A 26,646-nucleotide genomic window follows, 5' to 3' on the forward strand; every position below is an offset into this window, starting at 1 on the left:
CTGAACACTTATCTGAAGACGTCCTCTTCCTTGCTCTGCTCCCGCCCGACTGAGGCCAGCCTATCAGTCAGGTTGGCCTGTCGGGCGGGAAACTGACAAAAAAAAAGACGTCTTTACGTCAAAATCGTAAGGACATCCAGGAAATCCGTACTCCTAGATTTCCCGAAAGCGATTCGACACCCCCCATCCTTCCCAGCTCCAGGAGGAAACCCTGGCCAATGACTCTGGGTAGGACCATCGAATGGATTACAGTGGCACCAAAAAATATGAAGTGCCTTAAGGGGCAAGGAGAATGGTTAATAATTCAGTTAGGAATGCAGTAGTAATAGGAGACTCAATAGTTAGAGGGGTGAACACTAGCATGTGCACTGCAGACTGAGTGTCCCAGATTCTGTGTTGCCTCTCAGGTGTTAGGGTGAGGGACATTTCAGAAAAACCAAAAAATATTATGGATGGTGATGGAGAACAAACTGTCATCATGGTTCACATGATGGGGGTATGGTAGTATATGTTACTGGACTAGTAAACCAGAGGCCTGCACTAACAATCTAAAGGATGTGAGTTAAAATCCCATCATGGCAGTTTGAGAATTTGAATTCATTTTTTAAAACCTGGAATTAATGTCCTTTAGAGAAAGCAACCTGCTGTCCTTACCTGGTCTGGCCTTGCCGGTGACGCTCACATCCCAAAAAGCGACTTGAGCTGGATTTGGTGAAAGGATGGTGTGGTATCTTAATATGCTACTCAGCCTCATGGATTCTGCTTCTTTAACTATGATAATCACATAATTCAACATTGAATGTCGTTAACATAAGTTTTTTTTATGCCTTCATAGCAATGTGCAGATATCCATGCGGTAGGAATATGGAATGTTCTGCACCAAATACTTGTCGTTGTAAGCCTGGTTATACTGGCTACAACTGCCAAATTGGTAAGTAAATAACTAACATATGGATATTGCAAAGAATGTTCTTAACTCCTTTTGCCACCTCACAATAGGGATGAAATTCATTTTTGCCAAAAATGTCATGAATAGAGAGCAAAAATTGCCTTGTTTAATTGTGCTGAATTGTTCACTAAAATAATGAACAGGAGTAATATCACCCCATAGAATTTATTGAAAACGCTTGATGTAGCAATGAGTTCTTGGTGATATGAAGTTGTGTTTCTAGTATGTTTGATAATTGACTTTTTAATCAAGCAATTTTCTTAAAATCTTTTAGAACTGTATCTTTTCCATGTGATTTGTTAAAGACAAATCATGTCTGACTAACTTTGATGAAGTATCAGAGAGGGTTGATGAAGGTAGCGCAGTGGATGTTGTATATGTGGATTTTCAGAAGACATTTTGTAGAATACCACGTTACAGACTTATTCGGAAAATAGAAGCACATAGAATTAAAGGGATGGTGGTAACCTGGGTACGTAATTGACTAAGGGATAGGAGGCAGAGAGTAGTGGTGAACGGATATTTTTCTGACTGGAGAGAAATATGGCAGCGGGATCCCCCAAGGATCGGTATTAGGACCATTGCTTTTCTTGTTAAATATTAATAACCTGAACTTGGGTATAGGGTGTTCAATTTTGAAGTTTGCTGATGGTACAAAACTTGGCAACGCAGTAAATAGTGAGGAGGATAGTAACAGACTTCAGGAGGTCATAGACTGGTGAAATGGGCAGACACATTGCAGATGCATTTTAGTGTGGCTAAGTGTGAAATGATGCACTATGGGAGGAACAACATGGAGAGGCAGTATAACCTAAATGGTACTATTTTGAGGGGGGGTGCAAGAGCAGAGGGACCCGAGGGCGCATATTCACAAATCTTTAAAGATGGCAGGGCAAGTTGATAAGGTGGTTAAGAAAGCATATGGCATACTTGGCTATGTAAATAGGGGCATTGAATACAAAAACAAGGAAATGATGCTAAACCTTTACAAATCACTGGTTAGGCCTCAGCTGGAGTACTGTGTACAACTCTAGGCACCACACTTTAGGAAGGATGTCAAGGCCTTGGAGAGGGTACAGAGGAGGTTTACCAGGTGATGCCAGGGATGAGGGACTTAAGTTATGTGGAGAGATTGGAGAAGCTGGGATTCTCCTTAGAGCTGAGAAGGTTAAGGGGAAATCTAATAGCGGTATTCAAAATAATGAGGGGTTTTGATAGAGCAAAGAGGGAGAAATTGTTTCCTTTGGCAAGTTGGTCGGTAACCAGAGGGCCTAGATTTAAAATAATTGGCAAAAGAGTTAGAGGGGAATAGAGGAGAATTTTTTTTCATACAAAGAGTTGTTAAGATCTGGAACACAGCACCTGAAAGGACAGTGGAAGCAGATTCCATAGGAACTTTCAAAAGGCAATTGGACATGTACTTGAAAAGGACTAATTTGCAGGGTTATGGCGAAAAAGCTGGGGTGTGGGATTAAATTGGACATTTTCAGTGTCGGCACAGGCACAATGGGCCGAATGTTCTCCTTCTGTGCTGTAGGATTCTATGATGTGTTTTTCAATTAGAGCCAGAGAGATGAGAAATTACATTGAATGGTTAAAAACAGAAAGATCCATTCCAACCTCATCAGCACTTGGTGCTTGTTTATTGAGCCTTTTGTATGGATCAGTGAGGAGCATGCTCATAGTTATAGAATAATAGGTGCCCAAAATCCACGAGGGGGAAAGGGAGGCCAAGATATGCCTGCCTGCAAACACCACTCTGATCCAGACAAAATTCGCTTGGACTAGGACAGGCCCTGTGACTTAAATGCGTTCAGCAGGCTAGGTGCTAGGGGCATATCACCGTGCATTCCCACCAAAGAGGCAGGAAAGTCCGGTCAGAGTCTGGAGCAAGGGGGTGGGTGATTGTCAGACTCCCATTCCCCCTCCACCCACATGTACAAAGGGGCTGCTTTAAAACTACTAAAAAGAGATTTGCTGGCCAAATGTTGGCCAGGATACCCAGTACGAAGGAACTCCTGATGTAAGGAGTCCCCGACCCTCCTTACGACAGTGGCCTTGCAAGGAGTCAGTAGAGACCTCGCCCCAATAAGGTTACCCTGGTAGGTTCACCACTAGGTTGGGACCCAGCATAATCTGGCCCCGGACTAGTTTCTAGCTGTTCCAGTGTGCTGCTGCTGAAGTTACAGCAGACGTACACCAAAGCAGCCATTGCTTTTCAGGACCACAAACTTATGAGAGAATTAATGATTGAAATTAAAGCTTTATAAGGGAAGTGCAGTGTGTGGATAACTGTGCTGTGCTGGAGCTACGTGCACTCTTTTGGGTAGATTTTCTTTCGCAATTCCATCTAATGTAGGATAGTGGAGGAAAGGTTTATGAAATTGGACAGTGAGGTCTACCACCACCTCATCTCCTTGACCTGAATAACAGGAGAAAGGATGGGTTCAACGTACAGTGTTCAGCATCTTGCTAGATTGTACTCATCATGGCTCTAATAATACTAAATCTGTTATTTTAGTTTTCATATATAACTTTGCTGATGTTTTGACATATATCTTGCTTTCATGGCTTTATCCAAAGCTATATGTCGCCCTGACTGTAAAAATCGTGGGAAATGTCTGAAACCTGATGTTTGTGATTGCCCGCCTGGATACGGAGGACCAACCTGTGACGAAGGTAATTTGAGCGTCACACTGCAGATGTGAGAGAAGCATACATGGTGATAGCAGTTACGTTTCACCTTGCAAATTTTGCGTAGGTAAACTTCGCTTGTTCCAGTTTTACATAATGTGATATTTATAGTTTCAAACAGAAGCTGAATACACAATAATTTTTTGCTAATTCAGTTTCCATCTATGGTTGTAGTTTTAAGTAAGGTATGCACTCACTGGAGAATAAAAAATATCTGGCTAATAGGCCCTGAATTTCTCCCTGGTTGTCCCAATCTCCCTCCATAACTTCAGTGGAAACCCTGGAAAAATTAACACCTCCCTTTAGCTGTTTACACCATTTTTTCAGGGATTCCACCAATTGCCTGCTGGAAATCTCTCGTGGAAATTCTGGGTGGTGATGTATATAAATTTGTGATTACAGTCACCACCACTTACACCGTCCCTGCATACCCCGGACAGCCGCCTATATTAAACAAATAGCGCTGACCATTTGCCATTGAGTCATAGAGTCATAGTCATAGAGTTATACGGCACGGATAGAGGCCCTTCGGCCCATCATGTCCGCGCCGGCCATCAAGCCCAGTCTACTCTAATCCCATATTCCAGCATTTGGTCCGTAGCCTTGTATGCTATGGCATTTCAAGTGCTCATCCAAATGCTTCTTGAATGTTGTGAGGGTTCCTGCCTCCACAACCCTTTCAGGCAGTGAGTTCCAGACTCCAACCACCCTCTGGGTGAAAAAGTTCTTTCTCAAATCCCCTCTAAACCTCCCGCCTTTTACCTTGAATCTATGCCCCCTTGTTATAGAACCCTCAACGAAGGGAAAAAGCTCCTTAGTATCCATCCTATCTGTGCCCCTCATAATTTTGTACACCTCAATCATGTCCCCCCTCAGCCTCCTCTGCTCCAAGGAAAACAAACCCAATCTTCCCAGTCTCTCATCATAGCTGAAGCGCTCCAGCCCTGGTAACATCCTGGTGAATCTCCTCTGCACCCTCTCCAAAGCGATCACATCCTTCCTGTAGTGTGGCGACCAGAACTGCACACAGTACTCCAGCTGTGGCCTAACCAGTGTTTTATACAACTCCATCATAACCTCCTTGCTCTTATATTCTATGCCTCGGCTAATAAAGGCAAGTATCCCATATGCCTTCTTTACCACCTTATCTACCTGTTCCGCCGCCTTCAGGGATCTGTGAACTTGCACACCAAGATCCCTCTGACCCTCTGTCTTGCCTAGGGTCCTCCCATTCATTGTGTATTCCCTTGCCTTGTTAGTCCCTCCAAAGTGCATCACCTCGCACTTTTCCGGGTTAAATTCCATTTGCCACTGTTCCGCCCATCTGACCAACCCATCTATATCGTCCTGCAGACTGAGGCTATCCTCCTCGCTATTTACCACCCTACCAATTTTTGTATAATCAGCGAACTTACTGATCATACCTTTTACATTCATATCCAAGTCGTTAATATAGACCACAAACAGCAAGGGCCCCAGCACAGATCCCTGTGGTACCCCAACTGGCCACAGGCTTCCAGTCACAAAAACAACCTTCGACCATCACCCTCTGCCTTCTGCCACTAAGCCAGTTTTGTATCCAAAGTGCCAAGGCATTGCTATAGGCATCAATTACAACGGTACCGCTTGATCCGTATTAAACACGCCGACTTTTTCGGTCAGTTAAAGCTGCTGTTAGCATTTAAACCGCACAAATGCAGAAGTCAAGGCATGCTTTTAAATGTTGTTCCTGATGTGAAAATTGCAAGTACTATTGACTGCTTAAGGAGAAATAGTTATTTTTTTTAAAGTTAACAACGTTTCATAGTGCATATTTGTGGAAAAGGGCGCCCCTTTGGTGAGAAGGGTCCGTCTTTCAGTCAATTCACTTATGTCATTCTTTCTTCAGAAATGGTATCTGGTGACCATTTAAATCGTTAACACTGTTGGCTTCTGTGAGGTTCGCATAAATTTTTACACAAGTCTATTATTATGTTTTTATGGAAAAGAGGTATTGTTTTCATAGTTTCAGAGGACAGAAAACACGTGAGAAACAAAGACATATGTTTACTTCAACGGTGAAACACCTTTTCTGTTGATTACTGTTATCAAATTGAACTTGGAAATGCCGTTAGATAATTAGGAAACCAAGAACAATTGAATCTACATACAGCAAATTAAATTATACTACTATACTTAAGTCCCGTTATAGTAACCTGCCATTGCCTTGTACCGGACATCGCATATAGCGGGCAAATCGCATTTGCAGCTGAGAACAGTGGTTGGGGAAGAGGATGGAATCAGTGGCGAGGGTACAGAGTTTGTAGCAGGGGCTGAAGATGATGGCTTCAGTCTTTCCAGTGTTTAGTGGAGGAAATTGCAGCTCAGCCAAGACTGGATTTCAGAGAAGCAGTCTGACAGCATAGAGGCAATGGAGTGTTCAAGGGAGGTGGTGGAGAGCTGGCGTCATCAGCGTACATGTGGAAGCTGACTGCATGGCTGAGGATGATGTCGCCAAGGGGCAGCATGTAGATGAGGAAGATGAAAGGGGCAAGAATGCTCTAAATTGTGAATTCTATGAAAATTACTGTGGCATCAGGACTTTTATTGTTTTGAAATGGTTTTAAAGAATTGGTAAAAAAATCAAGCATTCTTTTATTACACTGAAACTGCTGAATTATTTTTGCTTCTGTTTAATGTTACTTCTTAATGAACACAAATAGTCTTTATCCTATGGATTGAAATTATGCTATGTTCTGCCGGTGTTGGAGAGTTGAGGAGTTACAGTATAACCCATATTATTTCCAGTGTCCTTTTGGATGGTAAAAGGGGTTTACTGTTTTCCCCTAAGGTATTTTACTTTGTACATAAGGTAAGGTTTCTGATCGCAGGGAGTATGGGGGCCACCTATGGAAGTTGACTTTTGTTTTGAGCATGAGTAGGAAGTATCAGGAGAGACAGCCTGAACTGTATCAAGGTATGTAACTGAGACATCTCAATACATTGTAGCTTTTCTGGCTGTGATGATGCATGATTCTATGCAACGAATAACCTTTAGTTAATGTATTAAGGTATCAACCTAGATGACCAATGTTAATTAAAATATACGTAAGTAAAATACTGCAATCCAGTATTAAGAAAGCAAACCAAAGTGAGCTCCTCTGATGGCCTAATGGGTAAAAGCATTGCCCAGCGTAGCACTAAACCACAGACCACAAAATCCACGGTTTGATTCTCTGTCCGCAGTGAACAGATCTCAGCTGGGCAGCAGTTGGGATGCTACAGCTGGCATGGCATTAGTGGGCTAGGGATGGTAAGATCAGCCAGAGTTTATGATTGTTATCCAGTGCCTCCTGTTGGAAAATGTGTGTTAGATGTCTGGTGAGAACAGAATCAGGTTTGGTTGTGTTGCCCTCTATTAACAAAATGCTTGTCAAAATGCATTGTCCGAGTGCACAACTGAATATTGGCCTTTGGTCGAGATACTGGACAGCTCTCTGCATCCAGGGAGCTATGTATCAGTCAGCAACAGGAGGCGGGTTTTCCCTTTTGGCCACATATCCTCCTCACAACTTAGTCCTGGATCTCTTATATTGGCCGAAAGAAACACTCTATTCCATGCCTAGGAATTTTCAAAATGAAGGGCAATTGCTTGGATGCAATTCTTACTTGTCACAAGTTTAAGCTGCATTGGGATTTTGCTATCATCGAGGAAAGATGAGAAAGATCAAGTCCCCTTTGCCATTTCACAGTGCAGATGCAGAGTGAAGTTCCCATTGCTCTGCCGCAGAAGTATACTTTGTAATGCTAACCTCAGAAGAGCAACTTATGCTGTACTAGGATGAATTTTCTGCTTCCAACACCAATCATTATCGTCTCTTTAAATTAGATTACCAGTTAGCACCAATTTTGTTCTCTATGTTCACTCTCACCTGGTACTCACTGGACACTACGTTGAAAGTGCCCAAACTCATTTTACAAGGGGGCCTTATAGCCAGTTGAGAAAGGAGACCTTCACCCCATCACTCTGGGCTAGATTTGAAGTCAAGCCTCAGAGGAGAAGTGCACGCGATGTGCTACTGTACCATCCAGTTTCTCTACAATTCATCAAAAATTCTGATAGCAGCAAAAGGCTTTTGATGTTGGGGACTGGAGGCAAAGTATCAATCAGCTTTCTGACATAAGTTGCTGGTAAGGAAAGGCTGCTACACAGCCACCAGGTGGATAGTTTGTGTAGGACACTTTACAACAGTTAGTTTGCAATATCAAATTGTGCATTTCTACCAAATGTTAACTGTGACACATTTTACATGGATCTTGGTCATTTACAATGCCACCTATAAGTGTAAATGGTACTGCAAGTACATATTGGACATTTTTATGTTTTAATCTATTGACACTTTCAGACACAGAAATTTTCCATGCATTTTTAAATGGAATGTTTCGATCCATTCAGCATTTTTAATATAAAATGCATATGTAAGGTTATTATAATCACTTTTTTATTTTCAAAATGAAATGCAGTCCACTCCTCTTAATTCAAATTATCTGATCATTTATTTTTTTTAACTGAATTTCCAATTTGCTGTAAATTTTTTATTTGCTTTTGCGAAGTGGCCAAGCATCACTGACCAAGCAGCATTCATCACACACATCTGGTTTCTCTGAGGGTATTAAGAGTCAATCACATAATGTGGTAAGGAAGTTATGTGAAAGCCAGACCAGGTGGGGATGGCAGGTTCCCTTCCCTAAAGGACACTAGTGATCCAGTTATTTATTTACAACTATACACCAACTTTCATAACTAGCCCACAAATTACCAGATTAATAGAATTCAATTTGCCATGGTGCTTTGAATTCATGACCATTGGGGTGCTAGTCCAGTACCATAACCACTAGGCTGTAATATATTGAGTGATGCTCTTTGATTGCAGCTTATTGTGAACCAGCATGTCAACATGGAGGGACCTGCTTGGCTAGAAATCTCTGCACCTGCCCCTATGGTTTTGTTGGACCACGATGCGAAACAAGTAAGAGAATTCTACTATAATTTCTGTATACTCTGATTTTGATTTTTTTGCTGCTGTGATTTGTAGGTTTTTATAACATTTCTTGCGGATAAAGGGAACTCTATGGACATTGTTTATCTATACTTCAGCAAGGTTTTTGATGCACATAGGATGTTGGTCCATAACGTAGAAAGGAACAGAATAGGTAGGTACTTATTGAAGTGGATTGGCAACTGGCTGCATCAAAGGAGACAGAAGGTGGTCATGCATGGACTTGCATTAGAGTAGTGAAAGTGACTAGTAGCTGGGATCTTTGCTATTCACATTGTATGTCATTTGTAAGTGTAAAACTTTTCTGATGGCACCAAAGTGGTGTGGGGTTGCAACAAAAGCAGTCTGATCAAGTGCAGAGAGATCCAAATAGATTGGGAAGTTGAGCTGAGAAATGGCAAATGAAATTCAATGTCAACAAATGCAAAAGGGAATTAGATAAATACTTGAAGGGGAAAAATTACAGGGCTATGGGGAAAGAGCAGGGGAATGGGACTAATTGGATAGATCTTTCAAAGAGCCAGGCACAGGCATAATGGGCCGAATGGCCTTCTCCTGTGCTGTACCTTCTATGATACTATGAAACAGGTGAGATCAGGGAAGAAGAATAAACATTGTAAACTAAATATTGTTACTCTACAGGATACAGCACAGGGAAAGCATCTGGGTGTATTGGTGGCCAGGTCATTGCACATGTGTGTGGCAGTAGTAAATAAAGCAAATTGAATCTAGCACAGTGCATGGGGTAGAGCACAAATCACAGGATGTGATACTGAGCCTATACAGGTTATTGGTCCATCCCCACTTGGAGTATTCTGTTCATTTCTAGCCAACATACTATAGGAAGGACGCCATAACGCTGATAAAGGTGCAGCAAAGGACTGCCCATCTAATACCTGATACCTGTGCTACAAGGAGAAACTGCAGAAGCTGAGTTTGTTTACACTAGAGGAAAGAAGACTGAAAAGGGATCTTATTCACATACCCAAGATCCTTAAGATTATTAACAAGTTGAAACCTGAGAAACTGTTTGCCATGGCCCCAAGAACAATAACACTGGGGCATGAGATGAATCCCAGAGAGTAAGGTGAATAGATTGATCAGATATAACTATTTCATAGAGTGGTGCATGTTTGGATAGGACTGCCCAGCAAGGTGATTAGGCTGATAACTAGGGAGTTGGACAGGTATTTGATGAGGAAATCAATTGAGCGACATAGGCAATGAACTGTGTATTCTGTTTTTGAACTCTGGGGCTGACCAGATGGTCGTAAATGGGTGTTTTTAATCCTGGACATTTGTATGTTCCTATTTCATTTGAGAGTACAGTAGAGGAGGCCCTGTTGGAATGGAATGCTCAATCAAGGGGATTTGTCTATGCTTCTCCATATATGTTCCCCATCAGGCATTGAGCAGAGGCAAAGCACGTCTTTCATAATCAGAGAAGGAAAGGATAGGCGAAGTTGATGTATAAGATACTCGCCAATCTTGAAACAACTGATTGCTCTGACTGAACCAAACCCTATCCTAGAAACTGGAGTGAGGGTTGAAATGGACTTGGAATTTAACATTTTCTGCTGGGGCTGTAGCTAGTAATTTAAAGTTTGTAAGCAAATATATTCTGCAGGAGTGATCATTTACTCATGGTCCCTCGTTCGCCCTACCACCGCACCCCCCCCCCACCCCACAACTGGCCTAGCATCACTTGGACTCAAGCACAGACACCAACCTATAGATATCGCCAAACAATTATCAACAGCACAAAAACGTACTCTTAATTGTTCCAAATTGCTTCTGCAAAGTAAATTTGCACCCAATTACGTACATCATACGCACTTTCCCACTACAATGCTGTCTGCTAAAGAGGACTTTTTTGTTGAATTTTTAAATCCATAAGCAAATATTTTAGTATAGTAAAAAAAAAGTTAAGAATAGTTTTCATTATTGAAACCTGATTTGACGAATATTATAAATGATTGCTAAATCTTTGCACTTCCTCAGAGAAAGACTCATTTTTACGTGATTTCTTTAGATTAATTGTTACTTATTTATCTATTATTTCTGTGTCTGTAGTGGTCTGCAATAGGCATTGTGAAAATGGAGGTGAATGTGTCTCTCCAGATGTCTGCCAGTGCAGGTCTGGCTGGTATGGTCCCACATGTAACACAGGTAAGAAATAGGATTATTTATTCCATTAATGTTTCATACTTTCCTGCTCCATTTTGTTGCATGGTACGATATTCTGATGTTTCACAGATTACATCTTTTTAACTGATGACAAGTAGCAGTTGATTACATATTTTAGTAATGGCTATAGCTGTATTTTAATTGCACAATACTATATTTAAATTAAAATAAAACTGCACGTAGGGCTATATCATTACCAATTAATCGATTCTGAGCACTGGCTCCGTGTCAAATTTTGGCTGCAAAACTAGTTTACAACTTCACTATAAACCAAATAGATCACTAAAGGATAGTGTTTCTGCAGCATAATCACTTACAATGTTGAGTGACATGGGGTGGTTTTCTGCTATAGGTTCATGTTTTTAAAAATTTTCATCCAATTCTTCAAATTTCAAGTTTTGCCTTTAGGATCCACCTGTTTCTTTTAATGGGGAGAAACGTCTACAGGGAGTACTTTTATTCGAATACTTCCCTGTATATTAAAAATCCGATGAGAAAAATATTGATTGACATTTTTAAACAAACACCAAATTTGTCACCCTGATTTACCATGTGAGGTGGTCCAAAAACCACGCAATCCTAGGAAAACAACCTTACACACATACGCGCACACAAACACACAGAGGAAATTACTGAATGCCTATACAGAAGAAATGATGTGGAGATACCGGTGATGGACTGGGGTGGACAAATGTAAGGAGTCTTACAACACCAGGTTATAGTCCAACAGCTTTATTTAAAATCACAAGCTTTCGGAGGCTTCCTCCTTCGTCAGGTGAGTATGGGATTCCATGAAAGGTACGGCATATATAGTCAGAGAACAATGCCTGATGATTACAGATAATCTTTCCAACTGCCCATTATCAAGGCAATCAAAGGAGTTGAATAGTGTAATGTCTCTCTGTCTGAACACTATTCAACTCCTTTGATTGCCTTGATAATGGGCAGTTGGAAAGATTATCTGTAATCACCAGGCATTGTTCTCTGACTATATATGCGGTACCTTTCATGGAATCCCACACTCACCTGACTAAGGAGGAAGCCTCCGAAAGCTTGTGATTTTAAATAAAGCTGTTGGACTATAACCTGGTGTTGTAAGACTCCTTACATTTATACAGAAGAAATGCAGTGGATGTGCTTTATTTGAAGTTTCAAAAAGTCCATATAATAAGCAAACTATTATAAAACCTGAGAGTGGAATCTCAAAATTTACCATTCCCTTCCTAACCATTGAATTCTTTAAATTAATTTTCATGACACTTTCAATTCATGTGTGTATTTTTAATGCCATTATATTATCACTTTGAGTTTTCTCTTTCTCTCTCCCTCTCTGAATGTGAGCAGCTGTTTGCAGCCCTGTATGCTTGAATGGTGGGACGTGTATCAAACCCAACATCTGCATGTGTCCGAATGGATTTTTTGGATCACAATGCCAAAACGGTAACATTTTAGAAACTGTAAATATTATTGTAATATATTGGGAATAAAACATAATTAGCTAAAGCTACATGGAACCATAATGAATAACTTAAATGTTTCTTTAAGTAAAGTATGAATTGTCACCAGTTATAATGACAGGTACCTGAGGAGAAGCAATTTGCTGGACTGGATATGAGAAAGTTTTAGAGGGCTGAATAGGGGCCTAATGCAGGTAAATTAGATGGAAAGCAGACCATGAAACATTAAAATACGGATTAAAATCATTCTGACCAAGTGTAAGCAGACCAACAAATATTTAAATATAGTCTAAAATCATCCTGACCAAGAGTAAAGAGCAGTTGCATCAGAGATTAGATTTCCAAAGATAAATAAGGAGATTAGGTCAAAACAAGAGGTATATTTTGCCACTAGTGCTGTTCTCATACAAATGCTTAACATGCACGTATTAAATCCTCTTTGCGCTGCTATAATGTCTGTGCATGGGAACAGTGATGGAAGAAAAAATATACCCCAAAGCCTAACAAGGAAACACGGCAAAAGCAAGAGAATTGTAAAGGATATGGTGGATCTCAAAGGGAAGAAGGTGACAGTGTTCTGTATTTATAGAGGAAGTTGAAGGAAGAACAGGAGAAGTGCCAGAGAAGAATGTGGAGGAAAAACTAATAGATATATAAGTATCTAAAAGGAAATGGTATTAAAAGGAACTTAAAGAATACTAAGTAAGGCTTGTAAGAAAATAGCAGAAATACTATCTATAATTTTCCAAACTTCTTTGGAAACAGCAATTATACAAAAGGATTGGAAGCTGGTTAATGTTATACTTCAAAAATGAGGAAAAGAATAAATCAGTAACTTTCACTATTCACACTCTCAAACCCTTTCATAATTTTGAGTATGATTATTTCAGGATTGCAGTTTTTGTACACAAATGTGTTACGCATTATAAATAAATATGGAGAACTAGAAGCACTAATTTAGAACGGAAGAAAATGGGGCTCGATTTTAGCAGGCCTGCGGGTTCCCAGCGGGTGGTCCTCCGGGAGCGTGGAAAACGCGGACGGCTAATTGCGTGCGTCCCCCGCGCGATCGCGGGATAATTGAACTGCTTAAGCCCTGCTTCCGGCTTCTCCGCTCCCCAGCTGCGTGCCGGTGGGCTGCGCATGCGCAGTACCGTCGACGCGATGTAGGAGCTCCACTTAAAGGGGCAGTCTCCCAAAGCCCCTCCTGCTGCAATCAGTAGGCAAGAGATGATGGCTCACCCGAGGGGAAAGGCTGCGCCCCGTTTTTCGGACCTTGCGCTGCAGCTGATGCTGGAGGGCGTGAGGAGGAGGAGGGACACGCTCTTCCCTGCGGATGGACGAAAGTGCCCTGCCGCCGCCACCAGGAAGGCATGGGCAGAGGTGGCGGCGGAGGTCAGCAGCAGGGCCAACACCCCAAGGACATGGGAGCAGTGCCGCAAGCGGTTCAATGACCTCACTAGGTCCGGCAAGGTGAGTACACCAACACACCCTCCCACAACCCGTCCCCACCATCACGCCAAACAGATCACAACCCCTCCTGCAGAGCCACCACAGCGCTCCCGCAGCAATCCTCACAGCCACTCACTCACCATCCTCGCCGTGCCCACAAGTACCCACCGTCCCTGTCCCCACCCGAACAATACCACACACCCCAATCCCCATGCAATGGGATGGGCATGTGGCACACGCATCCTCCCATCCATCTGCTCCACGCTCAACCCACCCACACCGATGCTCGATGCGTGTCACTATGCAATACGCACCCACTCACGCATCTGTGTTTTGCCTTGACAGGAGAAGAGAAGCAAGAACAACAGGGAAAGGGCACGCACCGGAGGTGGCCTGCCGCACCTGGTAGACCTCACAGACGCAGAGGTGGAGGCGCTCGACCTCGCCCGCACGCCACATTGCCTGTCGGTCGCAGATGGCGAGTCTGTCACTGCAGAAACGGCCGGTAAGGGAAAGCTGACACTCAACACTCATGATCGCGAGTGACCGTATCATCACCTGCCATCAGGCGCACCGTAACGTTGGTCCACATGCCTCATAGTGCCCTCTGTTCTCTTGCAGGGCCGTCTGCGAGCGCTGCAATTGAGGAGGGCGATTCCTCAGAGGACATGGCGGTCTCTGAGGGTGCATCGTCACATCTGAGCCAACCATCCACCAGCGCAGAGATACGCACCTCGGTGGGTCCCCCTTGCCAACTAGTTGGGGTAGCACTTGGTGATTCACCGCGCACGAGTGAGCATGAGCAGACCCTGGTGGCAGGGGCAGCCGCGGAGGGTCCGCGTCAGTGGGAGCACTCATCTCCAGGCTCTGCTCAGCCGGACCCAGATGCTGAACCCAGGGGGCCACCAGTGAAAAGGAGAGTTGTCGAGGGGCACCAGCTAATTGCCGAGGTACTGGGAGAGGTGCCGCGCGCATTGTCCACAATTGCGCAGGCGATGGAGGAGTCCAACTCCTGCATGCGGGCATTGGTGGCGCAGGTACAGGAGGGTACCGGCGACATAGTGTCGCGGGTAGGTGCGGGAGCGTCTGCGGTGGAGGACAGGCTGGCCTCCCTCGAGCATCATGCACAGCTCCACATCGAGTCCGTGCAGGCCCTGACAACGGCTGTACGGATTCAGGGTGAGCAACATTCCGCCGCCATAAACAGGCTGACGGATACACTAGGGGTGGCCTTGCAAGGCCTCACACATGCCATCCAAACTGCCGTCCAGCCGGGTGGAAGGGGTGATGTGGGCCGAGGCCACGAGAGGGATGATGGTGACCGGGGACATGGAAGCGGGGACACGTCCCACCCGTTGCCCCCCTCTCAACCAGTACCCGCAATGGTGCCTCCTCTCCAGGTGGCCGAGTATGCCCCTGCCCCGGTGCAGGAGGAGCAGTCTGTTGAGGTGCCCTCACGGGCACCGAAACACAGGGGCCGTCCGCCCAAAGCATCTACCCGGTCAGGGCGAGAACAGGAGCAACCTGCCACTACCTCTGCAGGAGCCACAGGGGTAGCACCATGTAGGGGTACCGGCAAAAGAAATCCAAAGGCGTTATAAGCACAAAGGGAATGCACCAGGGTGTCTGTTAATTTGTACACTTTTTGTTTATATTATCTCACATTGTACATATTAAACACTATATTCTCACCACTCCTGCCACCTCTCGTCCATTCTTCCACGGCCTGTGCAATAGGTGCGTTCCGTGCAGCCCATCATGACGGCGAACACCTGCTGCCGCCCATTGGGCACACTGCTGTGGGTGCAGGAGTACTGGCAACAGTCTTCAGTGGAGGGGGCTGGTATGGCCCCTCGCATGTGCAGGTGAGGAGATGCGAGCGCCTCGCACTGTCTGACTCTAGGAGAACCGTTGATGTATGAGTGCCTCCCTGGCCCGGCGAGCATCCCGGTGAGTCGTGGTTCGGCGCATGGGTCGTCCACCATCCTCTGGCGCGTCCGCGTCCTCCTCCTCCTCCTCCTCCTCCTCATCGCCGTCCTCAATGTGGGTGGCGGGTGTGGATTGGGCCTCCTCCAGCGGCACCCCTCTCTGTAGTGCCATGTTATGCAGGGCACAGCAGACAACTATGATTCGTCCCACTCTGAATGGTGTGTATTGGAGCGCTCCCCCAGAACGATCAAGGCACCTGAAGCGTCTACAATTGAGCAGACCAATTGTAGACCTGCTACCAGGTCTACAATTGGTCTGCTCAATTGTAGACCTGGTAGCAGTGTGGCTGTCATTGTACCGACGCTCCGGCTCAGTGATGGGGTTCCTCAGAGGCGTCATGAGCCACGTGTGTAGGGGATACCCCTTGTCGCCGAGGAGCCAGCCGTTGCCGGCGTTGGGTGCCTGGAGGATGGGCGGGACGGTGGACTCCCTGAGGACGAAGGCATCATGGCAGCTGCCGGGGTATCTGGCGCACACGTGTAGGAATCTCTGGCGGTGGTCACAGATGAGCTGGGAGTTCATGGAGTGATACCCCTTCCTGTTGATGAACAGCCCTGGCTCATGCGGAGGCGCCCGTATTGCGATGTGGGTGCAGTCGATTACACCCTGTACCCGTCGGAAGCCAGCCATGGCATGGAATCCAACCGCCCTCTCCATCTGGCTGCGCTCGTCCATGGCGAAGTTGATGTAGTGCGAGGCCCTGCGGAACAACCCATCGGTGACCTGCCTTATGCACTTGTGTGCAGACGACTGACAGACCCCGGTGATGTCCCCGGTGGCACCCTGGAAGGATCCGGATGCAAAGAAGTTGAGGGCAGTGGTGACTTTGACGGCGACAGGTAAGAAGATGCTGCTTGGTCCATCAGGGAGCAGCTCGTCGTTAAGGAGGCTGCAGATGTCGGCGACTACCTGGCGATTGACTCTGAGCCGACGTATGCACTGCTCCTCGGAGAGGTCCATGAAGCTGAGCCTCGCTCTGTACACCCTGTGCGGAGGGTAGTGCCTCCTGCGACGCATCTCTCTCTGTGGTTGCCCTCCCTCCTGCTGTGCAGGTGGGTGTGCCACAGCACCGTGTTGGGGGGCTCCACGTCTCCGAGGCGGACGGCGTGGACTGCGAGGCTGCTGGGGCTGGTCATGCTGTTCGTCCTCCGAGGATGTCAACGCACCACCCATCTGGCAGGTGTTGGTCTGAGGGGTTGTGCAGGGTAGGTAGGTGGTTCCTCGCACTGGGGCTGCGGTTTCACGTCGGTCTGTCCTCTGGCTTGGCAGGGGTTGGTGGAGGGCAGGGGTTGCCCTACGTGACGCGGTGGCCTCCTGCGTGGGTGAGGGCTCTCCCACCCGCTGTGGAGTGCACCTTGGCAGCTGCCACAGGCTGCTGGCTGGAACACGACCGGTTGAAGGGAGACTGTTTCCCCCAGTAACACACTGCGTTGAAGCTAAAATCCCACACTTCCTGTTTTGACAGCTGATTCAGCTCATTTAATGACCTCAACAAGCAAGGTAAGTACACTCAAGTGGAACCCCGCTGGCTTTAATTGCCTGCGGGATTCCCACCAGCGGGGTCTGCGCACGCAGCCCCGCACGTCAGCGCAGCACCCGGAAGTGGCTGGGATCTCGGCGCGATCCGCTCCCGCACGTGGAAATTGACATTTTGGAGCCCGCCCCGCCAATAACGCACAGGAAACCCGACGCTAAAATCGAGCCCATGATGTTGCAGCCTTGACGGAAACTTGGCTTCAACCAGACAAGTCTAGGAACTAACTATTCCCAGGGATAACGTTTTTAGAAGAGTTGTCCTTATTAATAAAGAACATGATCGAAGCCATAGAAAGGAACAGTTTTACTGATGGTTGTGCTCAGATAGAGGGGGTGATTTTAAACCCCAAGAACGGGTGGGTTGGGGGCAGGTGGGAATTGAAAATAGTTGTTTTCTTGGGTCACAACCACAAAATTTTCAGACTTTGCATTCCCAGTGGGAAGCCTGTACTTCTACGCGCCGACGTTAAACTCGGAAATAAAGCCTGGTTGCTGTCGCGACCCAAAAAACAACTATTTTCAACTCCTATCCCAACCCACCCACTCTTGGGGTTTAAAATCACCCTCAGAGTCTCTCTGGGTAGAGTTAAGAAATGATATGGGGCTCAATTTTAAAACTGAGCCAGGATGGGGGCAGGGGTCAAATTGAGGAATGGAAAGCCAATTAGTACGGGTTTCCCAGACGTCCTTACGATTTTGACAGATGGAAGACCAGCGAGGGAGAGGACATGTTCAGGTAAGTCTGCAGGTAAGTCTTTGTATGGATGGGGGGAGGGCACGGGGAGCTTGGGTAGGCACAGGGCATGGGTGGGTACGAGGGACATGGATGGGCATGAGGGCCTGAGTGGGCATAAGTTGGCATGGGTGAGCATAGATTGGCACGGGGAGAGTGATCGGGGGTCAGTCAGGGGGGAGTGGTGTCGGGATCGGGGGTCATCGCGGGCATCCGCAATCGTTGAGGGGGTGGATTGGGGGTCGGGGGTGTGAGGATCAAGGTCGGGGGTCAGAGAATCGGAGTGGGGGGGAGGATCAGGGTCGGGAGGATCGGGTTTGGGAGAATCGGGGGGCGGGGTCCGCGATCGGGGTTCGGGTGTCCGCGATCATTGGAGGGTCGGTGCAGGTAGGATTGTTGGGCCTGGGGGAAGCACTCCTGCTCCTCCGGGCCCACAAGCTGTGCCTTTCTAGGCACCTACCTGTTAGTCTCAGGCCTTCTCTCCTCCTTTCGTAGGGTGTAAAACAGAAGGCCCGGGAATCCCAGCCCCCGGGGTTGAAATCGGGAAGTCCAGAAAAATGGAGAAAACCGGAAATGGGCAGGTTGGAGGCGGGTTGGGGGTGGGTCTGAAATAGTGGCAATTTTGAATGCCCCCCAACCCACCCTTTTTTCATTTTTAAAATTAAGCCCAAGGAGTCTGATATCACTGGGACTACATTATAGACTATTGAATAGTGGGAATTAAACTGAGGATGAGATTTGTAGACATTTTAGAAAAGTTTGCAGTCGTTGTACTAAGGGTGACTTGAACTATCCTAAGTTACACTGGGAAGAACAAAAGTTTGTGGTCAAAGGGGGAGATGTTCTTAGAATGTATTCAGGACTGTTGCTTTAATTTGCACGTCCCACAAGGAAGGATGCAATGCCAGATCTGTTTCTGGAGAATGAAACAGGACAACTAAGTGACTTGAAGGTAGGAGAAAACTTGGAAAATTGTGACTATAAACTAATTAGGTTCAGGTTGAAAATAAGAGTAGTAGAAGATAACAGTATTGAACTGGAAATTAGCTAATTTCAGTGGGAAGAAAAAGGACCTAACCCAGATTAATTTGTAGGAAAAAAATGGCAGGTCAAACAGCAGATAAGCAGTAGGAGATATTTTATAAAGTGATAGGTCAATGCTGTTCAAATACATTCTGACTAGGAATAAAGGAGTTATATCAACAGCTGCGGTTCCATGTATAAATAGAGAGATTAGAGCAAAAATTAAGTTTAAAAAAGAACCATATAAATATGGGGGGACAATATAAAAAAACTATGAGAAATATGACAAGAATGAAAGAGAAACAAAAAAAGAGATTCAAAAGGTAAGAGGGAGCATGAAAGAAGAGTTATAATCAACATCAAGGGAATTAGCAAGACCTATTACAAGCACATAAGAAGCAAACTGATATCAAAGAAGGGTTAGGAACACTTAGAGATGAAAGGGGCTATCTTGTGCTTAATTGTGAGGGAATAGCAGAGGTGCTCAATAAGTACTTTGGCCCAATTTACAGAGGAAGGTGAAAGTGGGACTGAAAGAACTGTAGGAGTATCTGAGGAGGATGTGGAAGAGCCACTACTGGAGATTTTAAAAAATCAAAAAGAAACTATTTGAAAAAAATTACTAAAATGAAAAATAAAAGTCATCAGGTATTGATCCCAGAGTAGTGAGTGAGTAAGAGAGGAGATCGCTGAGGTACTAATCATAATTTTCCAAAAATCTTTGTAAGTAAGGAATTGTGCCAAAGGACTGCAAATTGGCAAATGTTACACACCTGTTCAAAAAAAAAGGAAATGTGTATGCCAGGAAATGATAGGCCAGTTAGTCTTGCCTGCATTGTGGTTAAACTTCTTGGGCCAGTTTTACAGGTCTGCGCTGCCAGTGAGGAGCCTCGCCCACTGCCAAGGACACAAAAATGAAATTAGAGTAGATTGTTCCAGATAAAGGACTAGCACTAGCATATAAAATTGATGGCATGATCTCCTTCTGCGCTGTAATTTCTATAATTTCTGGATGGAATTAGAGGTAATAGTTATGGTGAGGGCTAGCCCCATCCAAAGAACTTTGGGTTAAATTGCATCCTTTTGTACTAATATGTCTATAGAGTCATAGTCATAGAGTTATACAGCACGGATAGAGGCCCTTCGGCCCATCGTGTCCGCGCCGGCCATCAAGCCCTGTCTACTCTAATCCCATATTCCAGCATTTGGTCCGTAGCCTTGTATGCTATGGCATTTCAAGTGCTCATCCAAATGCTTCTTGAATGTTGTGAGGGTTCCTGCCTCCACAACCCTTTCAGGCAGTGAGTTCCAGACTCCAACCACCCTCTGGGTGAAAAAGTTCTTTCTCAAATCCCCTCTAAACCTCCCGCCTTTTACCTTGAATCTATGTCCCCTTGTTATAGAACCCTCAACGAAGGGAAAAAGCTCCTTAGTATCCATCCTATCTGTGCCCCTCATAATTTTGTACACCTCAATCATGTTCCCCCTCAGCCTCCTCTGCTCCAAGGAAAACAAACCCAATCTTCCCAGTCGCTCTTCATCGCTGAAGCGCTCCAGCCCTGGTAACATCCCGGTGAATCTCCTCTGCACCCTCTCCAAAGCGATCACATCCTTCCTGTAGTGTGGCGACCAGAACTGCACACAGTACTCCAGCTGTGGCCTAACCAGTGTTTTATACAGCTCCATCATAACCTCCTTGCTCTTATATTCTATGCCTCGGCTAATAAAGGCAAGTATCCCATATGCCTTCTTTACCACCTTATCTACCTGTTGCGCCGCCTTCAGGGATCTGTGAACTTGCACACCAAGATCCCTCTGACCCTCTGTCTTGCCTAGGGTCCTCCCATTCATTGTGTATTCCCTTGCCTTGTTAGTCCCTCCGAAGTGCATCACCTCGCACTTTTCCGGGTTAAATTCCATTTGCCACTGTTCCGCCCATCCGACCAACCCATCTATATCGTCCTGCAGACTGAGGCTATCCTCCTCGCTATTTACTACCCTACCAATTTTTGTATCATCAGCGAACTTACTGATCATACCTTTTACATTCATATCCAAGTCATTAACGTAGACCACAAACAGCAAGGGACCCAGCACCGATCCCTGTGGTACCCCACTGGCCACAGGCTTCCAGTCACAAAAACAACCTTCGACCATCACCCTCTGCCTTCTGCCACTAAGTCAGTTTTGTATCCAAAGTGCCAAGGCACCCTGGATTCCATGGGCTCGTACCTTCTTGACCAGTCTCCTGTGGGGGACTTTATCGAAGGCCTTACTGAAATAAATGATTCTATGAATTTATTTTGGACTGTGTGGTCACACTTTATAGGACTAAAGGGTATGTATCAGTAAGATCGAAAACCAATGGATTTCTGTAAATTATAAACTTTCATTATAAGTATATTCATTTAAAACGCAGGTAGGATAACTTCATAAAGAAAATACAAATAACTATTTCCTCTCTGGTATTTTCACCAATTTATACAATTACTCTGAAATAATGATGTCAGTCAGAGCCATTGGTTAAGTCTGCAGCCGAGGAAAGGCAGAAATCTGCGGCACCATTCTTTATAAATGCTGTACATTTATTAGGGGGACACTGTAAATATTACAGATGATTGCATGTTTTGCTTGTACTTCAATACACAATGTTTAAATTACTTTGCTTTCTTTAGCAATTTGCAGTCCTCCTTGCAAGAATGGCGGTCACTGTATGAGAAATAACGTCTGTTCTTGTCCAGATGGCTACACGGGAAAAAGATGTCAGAAAAGTAAGGGTCATGTTAAAGTATAAATCCATTCAAATAATCTAACCTAGTCTCTGACCCCATTCATTTAATCAACACCATAATAGCTCCAGGGGCTTTACAGACACTTTCATATCCAAAACAGGTCTGTGCCGGTCTGTTTGCAAGTTCAAAAAAGAGAACATCTGGAATGAAGGAAAGAGTTAAGGTTGCTCAAATGAAAAACAGCCTTGAAATTAAAACAATTATTTCAGACTATTCAGAATTGAATTATATTTTTAGAACTACAGCACCATTTTTGCATCATTTCTAAAGCAAAATCCTTTTTACCTCAGTTTTATTTAAAGAATCTATTTTGTCCATGTATTTTTTTTCCCTCATCTTTCATCGTATTTGTTAGCTTGCTTGAATAGCTTGCCAACACTTGTTGTCAAGATGTGACACTCACTCACCATGAACAGTATCAGGCGGTGAGGTACCAAAGTACCTGACATCTGTGAAACTCAATTTTAGCATGAGTCGCTGCCTTCCCGATAGGAGGGGAGGAAGAAAGAGAACTTGATACCTAATACAGTATAATCAGGCAACATCTGAAAGAAACCTCATGTTATTGCAAAGAATTTAGGAAATCTTCTTTGCTTCGATCAACCATAGAACCCATGATAAACTCTCACTTGTGTGTAATGATGCAGTCATATACCCGCATGCAGCAAAGACCTAGACAACATTCAGGCTTGGGCTGATAAGTGGCAAGTAACATTCGCTCCAGACAATTGCCAGGCAATGACCATCTCAGACAGGGGAGAGTCTAACCACCTCCCCTTGACATTCAACGGCATTACCATCGCCGAATACCCCACCGTCAACATCCTGGGGGTCACCATTGACCAGAAACTTAACTGGAAAAGCCATATAAATACTGCGGCTACAAGAGCAGGTCAGAGGCTGTGGCGAATGACTCACCACCTGACTCCAAAGCCTTTCCACCATCTGCAAGGCACTAGTCAGGAGTGTGATGGAATACTCTCCACTTGCCTGGATGAGTGGAGCTCCAACAACACTAAAGAAGCTCAACATCATCCAGGACAAAGCAGCTCACTTGATTGACATCCCATCCACTACCTTAAACATTCACTCCCTCCACCACCAGCACACCGTGGCTGCAGTGTGTACCATCCACAGGATGCACTTCAGCAACTCTCCAAGGCTTCTTCGACAGCACCTCCCAAACCCACGACCTCTACCAGCCTTGCCAGCAATGCCCACACCCCATGAATGAATATAAAGAAGTACACCTCCACAGTATACTTTTTGACACCATTTACTCAGATAGTCACGTACCACTGAGACTTCAATTGTATTGGGCTGAGCTCTGAATTGCAACATTTTTGATTAAGCACAGTGATTAGTGTAATTAGAAACATTGTAAATATGTGGCATTTTTGTACAACTCCCTTGGGTGGGAACTTATGATAATTGAGCCTCTAGGCTTAATAAGATACTCATATATTAAAAGGAAAGGATATGTCACAGACAGCTGTGAAATAATAGGTTGAAAAATGAGGCTGACTATAGAACTCAGAATTGTTAATTTGTTAACAAAAACTTTAATCAAGCAAGCTTTGTTGTTTCATTTGTATAGTATTTCTTAGCCATGTAAATGCATCAGGAAGCATCTAGCTAAAAGGTATAAATGTGTTATAGAGGATAAATTACTTTAAATTACATCGGTATTTGTCATATAACAAGTGTGTTTTTAAGCTCCATTATACTGTATGCGATTACTACGCATAAGATAGCATGGGTCGGAATGTGTTATGAAGCTATAACATATTGAAAGGTTCCACTGACACCTTTAAGCAGGGCAGTTCTAACTATATTTCCATTTCATCTGAACCGCAAGATGTATTACATCCTTGAAACGTGTTCCAACCTGAATTATTCTTTATAATATATTTATGTATATGAAGTTCATGAGGTAATACTCTGTTTTTGTTCAATTTTGGGGGTGGGGGTCTTTGTTACTGTAGGTTTTAAGTAAGGCAAAATTCAAAGGGATGAGAAATAAATTGAACTGTTAATGGGTAAACCCATGGACAAACAGTGGGAAGTAGTCAAAGAACATAAGAAACATAAGAAATAGGAGCAGGAGTAGGCCATACAGCTCCTCGAGCCTGCTCCGCCATTCTTTAAGATCCTGGCTGATCTTCGACCTCAACTCCACTTTCCTGTCCAATCCCCATATCCATTGATTCCCTTAGAGTCCAAAAGTTTATCAATCTCAGTCTTGAATATACTCAATGACTGAGCATCCACAGCCCTCAGGGGCAGAGAATTCCAAAGATTCACAACCCTCTGAGATAAGAAATTCCCCCTCATCTCAGTCCTAAATGGCCGACCCCTTATCCTGAGTCTATGTCCCCTAGTTCTAGACTCTCCAGCCAGGGGAAACACCCTCTCAGCATCTACCCTGTCAAGCCCTCTTAGAATCTTATATGTTTCAATGAGATCACCTCTCATTCTTCTAAACTCCAGAGGGTATAGGCCCATTTTACTCAATCGTTCCTCATAGGACAACCCTCTCATCCCAGGAATCAATCTAGTGAACCTTCGTTGCACCGCCTCGGAGGCAAGTTTATTTTTCCTTAGGTAAGGAGAACAAAACTGTACACAGTACTCCAGGTGTGGTCGCACTAAAGCCCTGTAAAGTTGCAGCAACACTTCCTTACTCTTATACTCCAACCCCCTTGCAATAAAGGCCAGCATACCATTTGCCTTCCTAATTGCCTGCTGTACCTGCATGTTAACTTGTATTTGGTATGATACAAAATTAGCACATGACCCCAAAATGCACTTGTGTAGTTAAGCAACCATGGTCAACAAATGAGGTTAAAAAAAGAAAAGGCTTAGGCAAATGCAAGGAAAAGTGGAAATCCAGCAGTGGGAGAGTTATAAAAAGAAACATATCAAGATTCTTGTCCTTGTTTTCACATTATTCCATAGCCCAACTCCACCCTATATGTGTAATCTTCTCCAACCATATGTCCTAGCCCACATTATCCATTCCTCTGACTCTGGATTACTGCTTCTCTCTTACCCTCTTCACCATCAGAGATTGATTTTACAGCCATTGTTTCTGCCCACTGAAACTCCCTTCTAAAATCACTTCACCTTGATATTTCTCTCTGCTTTTATAAGACTCCCACGCTGTCATCCCTCCTCCAAATTCCTTTACTTCCTCTGTGTCTCCTTCCCCCTTTGTAAAGCACTTGCGTACATTCTTTTAACTGCGTAATGAAATATGAGCATAAATTGTTATATATGACACAGTTCTTTCTTTTAAAGGTGTCTGTGAGCCAATGTGCACGAATGGAGGAAAGTGTGTGGGTCCCAATGTCTGCTCTTGCGTGTCAGGATGGAGAGGGAGAAGATGTAACATACGTAAGTCCGAATTTTAACATTGTTCCTAAAGCACATTCATGCTGATGTTATTGAGAGATATAGGCCACTTCAAGGCCTCTACTTCTCAAAGCACAGTAGCTTTAAATCTTGTGTTTTGGACAAAGTTGTTTTGAACTACAAGCACTGTATCCTTCAAACTCTGTATCTCTGTATTTTTTAAATCCTATGAAATTCAAATTGAAACATGCAGTAATCAATATCTTATGTTGTGTCAATTTAGCTGTCTGTCTACAGAAGTGCAAGAATGGAGGAGAATGCATAGGACCCAGCACTTGCCATTGTGTGCCCGGATGGGAAGGACTGCATTGTCAAATACGTAAGCCGCTTTCAAGACAGTTGCTTGTACCATCCTAATTTATACGCTCTGAGGGTGCTTGCAAGGTCAAAATATGTGTCAAATAGATCTGATAGTAGCTGGAAATTTGATGATAAATAAATGTAATTATCTTAGCTGTTCCTTTCTTCTTTTCTCCTTCAGCAGTTAAATTCAACAACTGATATTAAAATCTTTGGATAAAAGGGCCCCAAAATTCCACATGGCAAATTGCATGAGATTTGCACCAGTGAACATTTCATAGGTCGGCTTATTAGCATATTCATTGCAGGAGCTCCAATGCAGATCCCTAGTAAAGCAGGAGTACTGTGCTGAGGGTGCTTGAAATTAAGACCGCATCCTTTGAAAAGCCAAGTCTGGCTAAAGATTGCAGCAACAGGCTGAGGGAGCAGCAGGTACGTAAGAAATTGTTTGACTCAATCAGATCACTGTCAGGTAGCTACACCAGACTTTGTACCCCTTTTCAATAATGTCTTCCATTGGAGAATCTGGCACAGACAGCCGAAGAAGGAACAAAGGCATAGCAAAGACGAACATAAGAACAGCTCATAATTTCATTGAGACTGACCTCAAGGAGAGGAGGGAGAGACTGCTGGGTTTCCATGGGAGGAAGCTGTAAAAAAAAAATGTCTCTTGTGCTATGTGTAGAGAGATGGCACTGGCACTGTGTGCTAACTCTCTCACCAACAGAACTTCAGACCAATGCCGCAGGAAGTTCAATGACCTGACCAGAACAGACAAAGTAAGAAATGGTCATTCTCACTTTTCTCCCTTGGGCACTTTGGGCACCAACACACTCTTCACCCTCCAAAATTAAGACCTGTACAACTAACCTTTCACACTGCACTTTGATTAACGGGGGCACAAACTAAGAATCTTACAGTATGTGTCGCCATCTCCCCTAAGAACACTTACTTGCATGCAGAAGGTTAGAAGCCCTGCCTCCATTTTAACAGGGTGATACCATACATCCCTTGTATTAGCTGTCCATTGTCACCTGGAGACATCCTTCAACTGCTAACCTTCACCTAATTCACTAAATCT

The 26,646-nt window shown here is 44.5% G+C and overlaps 1 protein-coding gene across 1 annotated transcript in view; it reads left to right on the plus strand.

Annotated features, from left to right (window-relative positions):
• vwde (von Willebrand factor D and EGF domains) overlaps positions 1–26,646 on the plus strand; it is a 150,805-nt gene that overhangs the window by 114,745 nt on the left and 9,414 nt on the right. Inside the window, exons 20-27 of the mRNA XM_067995918.1 lie at positions 836–931; positions 3,533–3,628; positions 8,557–8,652; positions 10,756–10,851; positions 12,214–12,309; positions 21,735–21,830; positions 25,152–25,247; positions 25,489–25,584. Coding sequence (XP_067852019.1) covers positions 836–931; positions 3,533–3,628; positions 8,557–8,652; positions 10,756–10,851; positions 12,214–12,309; positions 21,735–21,830; positions 25,152–25,247; positions 25,489–25,584 — 768 coding nt within the window. The remainder of the gene's footprint in view (positions 1–835; positions 932–3,532; positions 3,629–8,556; positions 8,653–10,755; positions 10,852–12,213; positions 12,310–21,734; positions 21,831–25,151; positions 25,248–25,488; positions 25,585–26,646) is intronic.

This window comes from Heptranchias perlo, chromosome 2, assembly GCF_035084215.1.
Source record: "Heptranchias perlo isolate sHepPer1 chromosome 2, sHepPer1.hap1, whole genome shotgun sequence".
NCBI classification, from domain to species: domain Eukaryota; kingdom Metazoa; phylum Chordata; class Chondrichthyes; order Hexanchiformes; family Hexanchidae; genus Heptranchias; species Heptranchias perlo.